The sequence below is a fragment of the Eretmochelys imbricata genome, chromosome 1 (assembly GCF_965152235.1).
Source record: "Eretmochelys imbricata isolate rEreImb1 chromosome 1, rEreImb1.hap1, whole genome shotgun sequence".
NCBI classification, from domain to species: Eukaryota; Metazoa; Chordata; order Testudines; family Cheloniidae; genus Eretmochelys; species Eretmochelys imbricata.
Window position 1 is genome coordinate 197,782,466 of NC_135572.1, and position 11,126 is coordinate 197,793,591.

Genomic DNA, 11,126 nt, shown 5'->3' on the forward strand with positions numbered 1-11,126 from the left:
TCCCTCCATAGTTATCTTCATCTTATTATGATCCTGTCTTATGTGGGAGTCTGAAACCTTTATTGTTACAGATGCGAAAAAAGTTTCTATGAAGCTCGAGATCTCCGCCAGCACATGAACAAGCATCTTGGTGTGAAGCCGTTCCAGTGTGAGTTCTGTGGGAAGTGTTACAGTTGGAAGAAAGATTGGTATTCTCATGTGAAGTCCCATTCTGTCACAGATCCTTACAGGTGAGTGAGGGTCAGTTCACAACTGTTGTAAGCTGAGCACACTAAGGTGTTGCCGACCCACAGCTCTAATTACACCAGTGAGGATCTGCTTTTGAATGACATTGCCAAGAGCTATCCATAGTTAGAGGCATGTAGCTTTCAGCAACAGATATAAAAGAATAACTTCATATGATGATCTCAATTGAAGAAGAGGATCTTGAATGTTTATGGATCAGTGTCCTAACAGAGAAAGCACAAGATGGGGTGCTGGCTGGTGTCTACTACCGACCACCAGATCACACTGGAGAAAAGGATAACTGGCTTCTTAATATATAGGGCGGGAAAAAGCTGCGTGATCTTGGGGGACTTCAATCTGAGTGACATGCTGGAGCTCCCAGGATGCCAGTAGTAAAATGTCCTTGGAATTTCTAAAACTGGTAAAGGACAATTTCCCAGCAAATGTTGCTTCCAACATGGGGGAATTCTATATTAGACTCATTTTGACAGATAAAGGTATTGATCACACAACTGAAAATTAGTGGTTGCTGAGTGATGCAAGTGATCGTGACTTTATTACATTTGTTGTGTGCAAACAGACTGAAGTGCAAGCCAGTAATACATACACACAGACAGACATGCACTTGGTGCTTTAAAAGAGGTAATTTCATAAAGCTGAAAACAATTATGAGTCAAATTAGCTAGGAGAAAGTGTTTTTGCCCCCAAAACAAGAATCCCGGAATTCAGAGAGAGAACTTAGTTGGCTTAAAAAAAACAGTGTGGCTTAGAGGGGAATTGAAAACAGCTCACGCTCTCATGCGCTCTCTCTCTCAGTTGTGGGATTGTTTCTTTTTGGGCAGAATTCCTTTCCCCAGCTGATTTGACTTATTGTTTGTGAAAATGGTACTTTTAAAGCACTGTGTTTGTGTGTTACTGGCTTGGACTTTATTCTGTTTGCATACAACAAACGTAGTCAAGTCATGATCATTTGTGTCACTTTGAACAACCATTAAATTTCAGTTGTGTGATGAATATATATATATATAAAATATAGGGGGAGGGGGAGGGAGGGCTTGGAAAGATTAAATTTAGTAACACATATCTGGTTTCACTTTCCCTCTTAGACATTTACTGATTTTAAAAAAAATTAATCCTTCCAAGTATAAATATTAATTAGAAGCTATCAACTTCCCCTTTTTTTCTGTTGGTTTTGTGTGTTGTCTCTCTCTCTCTCTCGTTGGATGATTACATTTTTATCAGTATATGTCAGTAAATGTTGATTTCTCTGTACACACACAAACTGACAAAAATATTTCTGTTGTTAGTAATCAAAATTTACAGATAGGCAAAGTAAGAAGAATTCTGTTTGAGATCTTACTAGAGTCAAAATTCAGTGATTTAGACTTTTGAATTAGACTTGTTACAAATAGAATAGACTAGAGAATTAATAGTATAAACAGGTGTGAGTTGGAGTTTAAGGATATTTACATTGTCAACATGACAGGTCAAAATATACAGTTTGTGTTTTAATGGTTATAAAGCTTTAATTGTCTGACCACCCTTCAATCATTTCCCACAACTCTGGACATTTAAATAGATAAAAATCTAAAATAATGCTTAAAAATAAACATCAATATCTGTTGAAATTCTGGGGAAAAAAGTCAAATTCTGCAAAGCCGAGTTATATTAATTACTAGAAATTGTAGAAAATGATAAGAGAAGCAAAAAGTTACAAGGAAAAATCAATAGCCAGAAAAATTAAAGACAATAAGAAGGAGTTTTTTAAATATGTGAGGAACAAAAGGAATCCTAACAATAGTATTGGTCCACTGCTAGACGGAAATAGTACAATTGTCAATAATAATGCAGAAAAAGCAGTGTTCAATAAATATCTTCTGTGTTTGGTAAAAGGTCAGATGATTTCATAATCAAAAATTACAGGAGAGTGATATAATGCCAATCAACATGGATTTATGGGAAATAGATCCTGTCAAACTAACTTGATCTTTTTCTGATGGGATTAGATTCTAAGGCCAGAAGGGACCATTGTGATAATCTAGTCTGACCTCTTGCATAACACAGGCCATAGAACTACCCCAGAACAATTCATGTTTGAACTAGAGCATGTCTTCTTGAAAAAATCCACTTCTGATTTAGAAATCCACCACAACCTTTGTCAAATTGTTCCGATTGTTGATTACCCTCACTGTTAAAAATGTATGCCTTATTTCCAGTGAGAGAGAGGTAGAACAAGGTCCAGTGGTTGGAAGCTGAAGCTAGACAATTTCTCACTGGAAATAAGGCATACATTTTTAACAGTAAGGGTAATCAACTCTAGATTGAAGAGCTCGTTATCAAAAATTTACTCCCATGTTAAGAACTTGCAGACTGTGTTCATGTCACCCCTTAATCTTCACTTTGTTAAGCTAAGTAGAGCAAGCTCCTTGAGTCTGTGGCCTGGTCTACATTTAAAAATTAGATCAACAAAGTTGTGTTGCTCAGGGTTGAAACAATTTGCTCCTTGAGCACAGAAGTTAGGTTGACCCTAATCCCTGCTGTCAAGCTAGCTATTGCATCTTGGAGAGGTGTATTAACTATATTGATGGAAACGCCTCTACTGTCAGTGTAGAAGTGTCTGCACTACAGCGGCATAGCTGCAGCTGTTCTGCTATAGCACTTGTAGTGTAAACGTAGCCTATCACTATAAGGCATGCTTTCTAATCCTTTAATCATTCTCGTGGCTCTTCCAATCCCTTTCCAATTTATCAACATCTTTCTTGAATTGTGGACAACAGAACTGGAGACAGTATTCCAGCAGCGGTCACACCAGTAACAAATACAGAGGTAAAATAACCTCTTTATTCCTACAAGTTTTGATTTATGAAGATACTAATATTGATGTAATATACTTAAACTTCTGTAAGGAATTTGGCATAGTGTTGCACAATATTTTGATTAAGAAACTAGAACTATACCAAATTAACATGGCACACATTAAATGTGCTAACTGATATGTCTCAAAATGTAATTGTAAATGGGAAATGCTCATCGAGCAGATGTTTGCAAACCACACAGATTGAGAGAGTGGTAAATAATGAAGAGGATGGATCACTGACACAGATGGATCTGGAACTACATGCAGTTCCCTTCAGTATCTTCAGGGAAAACTGAAGGCTGGTAAAGTTCCCCATGGAATGCTTTCAGGAAACAAAATGGGGACATCAGAATTACTGGGCATCCCTAGCATACACTTCAGGATCCTGAATCCCATCTGTTCATCTGTAAACCTTGTTTAGGCTTTTATAAAAGATGCAGCACATGGTTAGCATTTTAGTTCATATCCATGAGGCCTTTCCTGTGGGTGGCAAATTAATAATTGTACATGAAGGAGTCATGGTTATGTTAGTTGAATACGTGCATTTCTTAAAACATTTTTTCCCCTAATGTACAAATAGCACAAACTAGGTCATTAAGGCCAGAAGCAAACTTATTAGTACGGAGAATATAAGCTATACTATGTTAAAACATTTTCTTTGCATTAATAATGTACAAATAAAACTGTTTGATGTAGCCAGTACTTCCAATTTCAAATATCATCTAGAAAATAGCATTGAGAGGATTCAGTAGGGTATCCCCTAAAGTGTCTGAGGAAAATGGGTAATTCAACAAACTTAGTTACTTGGAGTACTTTACCTCTGCCCTCACACCTCCATCATTCTCCACATATGCCTGCATAGTATGCATCCTCAAAGATAACGATATGAGCTACAAATAATAATGCATGTGAAACTTTAGGGGGATTAGTACGTCTTGTGCAAAGTTAGAAATGTTTGGTTATTAATCTGTGTGGTTTTGCTAATGTGGAATGGTGAGTGGAAGTTTGTGTCTAGGATTAAGAAAGCATGTGGTTGTAGTCTCATGGCACAATAATATTTTAAAATCTGAAACCATTTCTCTTTACATTGGAGCATCAAAATCTAATATCTTTAATTATAAAACTGGCATTCCTTTAAACTTTCCCTATTTGAGTTAAAAGGCGTTTTAAAAGCTTAACCTAAAATAGGCATGGGATAATGATTTCAAGCATGTTTTCTGTATCTAATAGGTATTCTTTTCACATTTTAGATGTAATGTGTGTGGCAAAGAATTCTATGAGAAAGCTTTGTATAGAAGACATGTAAAGAAAGCCACTCATGGGAAGAAAGGGAGAGCAAAGCAAAATCTGGAACGTGTGTGTGAGCACTGTGGAAGAAAATTCACCCAACTGCGAGAATACAGACGACACATGAATAATCATGAGGGTACACAGAAAATAAGTGATTGTGTCCTTTCTGTAAAAATACTAGTATTTTAACAGATAATATGTTTAGGGTCCCCATGAGTGGGGAGCCACAAGGAAGTAGTTATGGATTATCAAGTCAACAGAAAGTAGGTTTACACTCATCCTGTTATTTAACATATTTCTAGCAACTTCCAAAAGTAGACATTAGAATCCTTCTAAAACCTTATAGCACTGGTCATGCAAGTGGATACAAAAGGTGTATTCTCAGTACTCTGTGAAGGGTTGTAATAAAAACACATTTTCAGGAGTTTCTGTGAGACTCCATTAAAGTTTTGTGTATGTGGCAAGGAATTAATATTGTGTAAAAATTATAAAAATATTCAACTTCTAAATAAATGCACCCTCACCTCTTCTCCCCCCCCCCAAAAAAAAAAAAAAAAAAAAGAGAGAGAGAGAGCAAGAGTGAGTGATTGGTTTCAAACACTTATAAAATCCTAAAAATATTGTTTCCTTTTTTTGGACTGAAATTTGTCAGTTCAGTAGTTTACAATGGAGATTAAAACCTTTAAGCATTTTGGGGACAATATGAACAAAACAGTTGTAATTAAAAAGTTTCCAATATATGCAAAAGCATTTCATAAGGAAGCTCAGCATGAGACTTGGAATAATTGAATAGTCTGACTATGTGCTTCTACACACAAGTTGCTATATTGTGGCAAAAATCACTTTTTCTAAACATCTTACCCATAAAGGACTGTTAATAATAAGTCTAAAATCTCATTCGCTGCTGGGGTAGAAATTTAAGTGTTTGTTTACATTAAAAAAAGAAGCACCTATAATGTCCCATAATTTTCTGCCATAAATCTGTAGCAGTGGTAATATAGGAAGTTAGCACTAAAATTGTTTCTTTTGTACGTCAGTGCAAATAGCGATCATACATACATTATGCATAATAATTTTGCTATACACTGACTTGAGGAAAAAATAGTTTCAAACTAGGGATTTCAGGCTCAGTGGAAGATGGACACACAACTTTACAGAAATTAACAAAAATCAGTGGAGTAGGATTTGGTTTAGCAAGGTGCCAGGCAGTACATTTGGAGGAGAGATGGTACCAAACGGAAAGGCAGAATGGGAGACATGGGATGTAACAGTGAGACTCTGTGCTCAAGGCACTCCTAAGGCGAGACACACAGTATGGAGATATGCTCCATATAAGTGCCTGTGTAAAGTTTCGGGCTTTTTCTATGCCTGCACAGATCCCCATTAACTGTCTGTTGCATCTCTATGAATAGAGATTGTAGCCTCTCCAGGCTCATTTCATTACCTTTCATACCTCTCTACCAGTTAACCAAATCTGTTACTTCTACCTCTCAGATTTAAATGAAAATTTATAGTTAGACAAAATATGGTTTTAAGAAATAGAAGCACCATCAACACAGATAGAAGCTTTAAAACCTAATCTCTTGGTGGCATTTCAGAATGATATATAATGGCATGAAATAAAAAGAAACTTCACAGAAAAGGTTTTCTGATATAGTTACAATCAAATAACTTGGTTAGGAGATGGTTTGTTGGAGATGTTCAAAAGCAGACTAAAAGCAAGATCCTTTAAGGGAAAATCCTGTCCAGCAATAGAATAGTTTAGATGGGCCACAAGGTTTTTGCCAAGCCTCTCCTCTTCTGATGTTCTGTAACTTACAGGCAAAGCACAATTTAGTAATGATTATGTTGTAACTCTTGACCTCTATCTGTGAGGTTCAGCTATACTTCTAGGATGGGATTTCCTAACCCACTCAGCATTGGCCTTCAAAGAACAAGGCCATGCTGAGTACTTGTGAAAATAGCCCCTGTAACCTACTATTCATTTGTATTTTACAATAGGACCCAAAGGCCCCAGTGCACTACAAACATAAAGTAGGAGGCTCTTCCCTCCAAGAGCTCAGTCTGGATTAACATATCTGATATAGTTGTGTATCCTTCCCTTTAGTAGACTCTTGCTCTGGGCTGAGGGGTTTTGTAGCACTCTTCAAATATCATATAATGCACTCAAAATTTGTAAATAAGATTTTATTCACGTCTCTTTTGCTCTGTGATATGTGACTAGCAATTTTGTATTCATGGTTACCTATGAAAACAGTGGTTTTCAACATTTTTTCACTAGTGGACGCCTAAAATATTTCAAATGGAAGTGTGGACCCCTTTGGAAATCTTTGACATAGTCTGTGGACTCCTTGGGGTCCACGGACCATAGGTTGAAAACCACTGTTCCACGGTAGCGACAACCTTTCTCCGACCCCTTAGACATAGTCTGTAAACCCCCTGGGCTCCGTGGACCACAGGTTGAAAACCACTGTATTAGAATGTTGTCTTTTGGGCCTGGAATTTGTCATTCTCATTTACACAGATTTACAAAAACTAATAATCTTCCTTCTCTTGTTTTGGTGATCAGGTGTTAAGCCTTTTGAATGTCTGACTTGCGGAGTAGCCTGGGCTGATGCACGTTCCTTGAAGCGTCATGTGAGGACACATACTGGAGAACGACCATATGTGTGTCCAGTATGCAATGAAGCTTACATAGATGCCCGGACGCTACGGAAGCATATGACCAAGTTCCACAGGGATTATGTACCTTGCAAAATTATGCTGGAAAAGGACACCCTTCAGTTTCATAACCAGGGGACGCAGGTGGAACATGCCATCAGTATTTTAACAGCAGACATGCAAGAACAAGAAACGGAGATTAGCATTGGCAGTGAGGAGATTGAGACTGTAGTAGTGGCAGGAGAAACAATTGAAGCTATTGAAGCTGTTGCAGCTACTGAGGAATGTACATCAGTATCCACTCTTTCTGACCAAAGCATCATGCAGGTGGTGAATTACGTATTGGCACAACAGCAAGGACAGAAAATAGCTGAAGTTACACAAGCCATTGAAACTGTAAAAGTAGAAGTGGCCCACATTTCAGAAACAGAGTGAACACCATCTCTGACAGAGCAAGAAGAGTGCAGTATTGTCATGTAACAAGCTAAGTATTAACTGTGAGTATTTGAGGCTTACAGTAATACTGACTTTCAGATACAGAATCTCCTATATTGAGTTTCTTGGCTGCAGAATGATATCGCACAATGCACTGGTTAAAAAAAAAATAAAATAAAAGTGCAGATACTTCAGTACAGAGCAAGAGTTTGGAAGACTGATTTCTGTATCAGTCATCAATTAGTACAGAAAGGTCTAAAAATAAAATATTTCCTGTGTAATGGCAGTAAGTATCATGTTGTAAATTTTTTTATAATCTTTTACAAAGAAGCTGTGCTAGAATTGTACAGCTGTTTCAGTAGCATTTTGCTTTTGTTTTAATATGTATTTCATCAGGGTCAGTGAATGAAGTTTAAGTGATGGGTTCTGTCGTCTTTTCTTTCACTCCCCAAATCAGGGGATGTTGGACTGCTGTGGAGTGCGTGTTGCCTTGTGAAGGGCTGGAAACCTGTGGTATGGGGTCTTTTGCCTTTAGGTAGACTTGCTAACTGTGTATAAATCTACAAAGTGCTCCAGGAATTTTGCAAAATTAGCTTAAACTCCTCAGGACTGTGTGGCAGGTCAGTAAGTACACTTAAGGATTTTGCAAACCACTGTAAAATGACTTGCATAATCATGTAACTGTAACCAAATTTACTCAGTGAAGTCCATTGGAATCTGGGGAAAAAACTGTCACTGGTGAACAGTTACTTCCATAAATACAATGGGATCAATAGGGCTACTCAAATAAGTAACTGCTCTTCAGTGTGAATAAGGGGTTTAGTCTGGCCCTATATGTGCAACCCTGTTTAATTTATTTTGCTAGTTCAGTTGTGTAAACAAAGCTTTACACTGCTTCATTGTACGTATCCAAGGCAGGCAAACTAATGATGGATGTAGAACTCTTCTAATTTTATATTAAATTTATTTGGAAATTTCCACATGAAAAAAGTTAAGTGTAATTGAGTGCAGTTCTTTGGGAATGGGACACTGTATAAATCATCTGGTTTTCCAACTTCTGTATCATGGAGAATTGTTATTGAGAGGTGGGGATGGTGGGAGTTAATAATTCCAAAATGGGACAGACAGTAGCACTAGGACTGAATAATATGAATGTCATAATATCATGTTAAAAACTAAATTTGTGACACACATGCTGGAAATCTCCAAAGGCCTATTATACCACAGCTATATAAAAACATGTGTAAGGCAGGCTGTTAATCCTGTTGCATTTCCTCATCTTTGTGGAAGAACTTTCAGTCCCTGTTGGTTAATGTGTTAAAATAAAATGAAGCGGAAATATTTGTTCTAATATTAAAGAAATCCCATGCAATGAAGTTGCTAGTATCTTTTTCACTGAATGTATAATTCCCCTGGCTTTTGCTGGAAGCAGAAGCCCCGCCTCTGTCTCTACCAGCCCTGCCAATCTCTCATACTTGATCAAATCATTGTATCATGGCCACACTGTTGTGTATGTATTGAGAGACCTGCCAATCCACTTTCATGTGTATTAAAACAACATATATGTTTGGCATATTTGAAATTCATTATCTTTCAGTACAATACAGCTCCAGATTGAAGGCAACAGAACTATAGCAATGAATGAGAGAGACTGTCATCCAATCCTATATGCGCAACAGGTGAAAAATGAACAACTTAAGCATGTATGTACATGAGGATAGCTGAGACCACCTTTGAGTTAGTATCCTTACATTAGTTTCAGCCTGTGTGGTGATATAATCTACTCTCATTGTGTAAGATGCATACTGAGAGTGTTTAGTTCAGGGACTAAAACAGAAGATGTAGATGGTAGTTTTGAGTTCATGTTCTGAAAGGATATAGCATAAAAGCTTGTACTGCAAAAGTATTCAACAGGGGTAAGACCACTGGTCCCTGCTAGATAAACTTAACAAATTTGGTTATATTACAATTTTCTTGTGCGGCCTGTGAAACTGGCTTGCCTTACACATTAACAAAATATGGGGCAAAATCCCTGATAAGGTGTCCAGCTCATTTGAATTAACATTTCTGTAAATGTTCCATCGCTTAGCTGAAAGATCTCAATTTAGTAGGCTGTAAAACAGACCACTTCTGTGTATTTTGCATGCATGCAGATAAGCTGTTGAAAATCTTACTTTTTTAAAAGCAATAACTAATGTAATTACATTGAGTTACTGCCTTGGGTCTGAACTGAGCTGTAGGTTACTGTATTCCAAAGATCAAAAATGTCTTCTGTGAGAACCAAACATGATGGCGATTTCATATTATTCACCTACACCTTGTAACCTCTTATAATTGTGCTAGTCTCTAAATATTGCAATGGAGTAAAACTGCAGAAAACAGACACTTGAAAAAATAGTGCTAGTTGTATTTTCCTGAACACTTGTATACCCAAAAACATTTTGGAGAAGCACCCTGGAAAGATCAGTCTATCATAATGTAAGCTAAAAAGAGAGGTAAGTGTAACAGTTCTTATAGCCATTATAATGTGAAAAGATTTGAATAGATGGTTAGGTAAATTTCCAAATTTTCTGAGTACTAGTAATTTATGCATAAGTATATATTGATAAAGTTGTGAGGAAACATGTTCAGGACAACTATTTGTAAATATTGTTTAGAGCTTCAATTGTATATTCAGTGTGCTACCTTACAACACAATACTTGTTAGCATCTTAATTAATCCTTGGGTACCTTTATTTTTCATCCTTCTGGAGACAAAGGAGTCTGTTGAATTTAAAAGAAGAAAAGTATAATGCCTTCTGTAAGAACGAAAATATGTTTTAATTGGCGTTTTATGACCTGCCACTCAATAAAATTGCAAAAAGGTTGGTAGATAAACAAAAAATCAAGCCAGCAGTGTGAAAGTTAAAGGCTACAGCATCTCTTGCTTAACATGTACAGTTGTGCCTTAATTTTTTTCAGAATGGCATACAGTAAGTAGGGGAGTATCATTTAACTTGCTGTTCCTGGATTTGTGAGGTTGCCTTTATTTATTTATTTTAAGTACACCTCTTAAATTACTAGTTTGAGAGGTTACTACCCTACCACAATTTATGTGAAATCAGGCCATGAACATGAGCATTTAAGATTGTTGAAGCTAGATTTTTTGTTTATAAAAACTCATGAGAAACTCAGTCTATTTCTGAAGTATTCCTACTGAATTCCTGGACATAGTGAATTAAACATTTTTGGTTTGTATATTCTGCTGTTTTGGTGTTAGATGTATAAAGTTCTGGTTATTTCTGTCATTAAATAAACAGATCTTTGCCATTAATTATTCTTTTAAGCAACTTTCTTTTCAGAAAAGCGCATTCCAGAATTATATTTTTTTGTGGTATGTAGCCACAGAATTCATGTTTAATTGCAAACTACTGAAGGGCCTCAGTTACTGGATTGCAGTGAACAGCTCCAGTTTTACAATTCTGGATGGCCAGATTAACTCCTTCCTAGAGAGTTAGATCTGAAGAACATTAATCATAGCAATTTTTCATGAATTTGCATTAAAGTCTCATGAGACCTTAAGGTCACTGGCTTTTTATTATGATGTGGTGGTCCCTTACTGCCCCCCACCCTTCATTTGAAAGGGGACTGCTTTATGTTCAAGATCTTTGCATATTTT

At 36.8% G+C, this 11,126-nt stretch overlaps 1 protein-coding gene across 2 annotated transcripts in view; it reads left to right on the forward strand.

Moving 5' to 3' along the window:
- The window catches only part of ZBTB11 (zinc finger and BTB domain containing 11), a 30,687-nt gene extending 19,906 nt beyond the window's left edge, over positions 1–10,781 (forward strand). Inside the window, exons 9-11 of one of the 2 annotated variants that reach the window (XM_077821320.1) lie at positions 72–230; positions 3,003–3,051; positions 4,333–4,473. In XM_077821320.1, the coding sequence (XP_077677446.1) occupies positions 72–230; positions 3,003–3,051; positions 4,333–4,338 (214 nt within the window). In that variant the 3' untranslated portion in view covers positions 4,339–4,473. Of the gene's footprint in view, positions 1–71; positions 231–3,002; positions 3,052–4,332; positions 4,509–6,941 lie in introns of those variants that run through there. The other variant, XM_077821310.1, reaches the window with a different exon arrangement.
- The last annotated feature ends 345 nt before the right edge of the window (positions 10,782–11,126 follow it).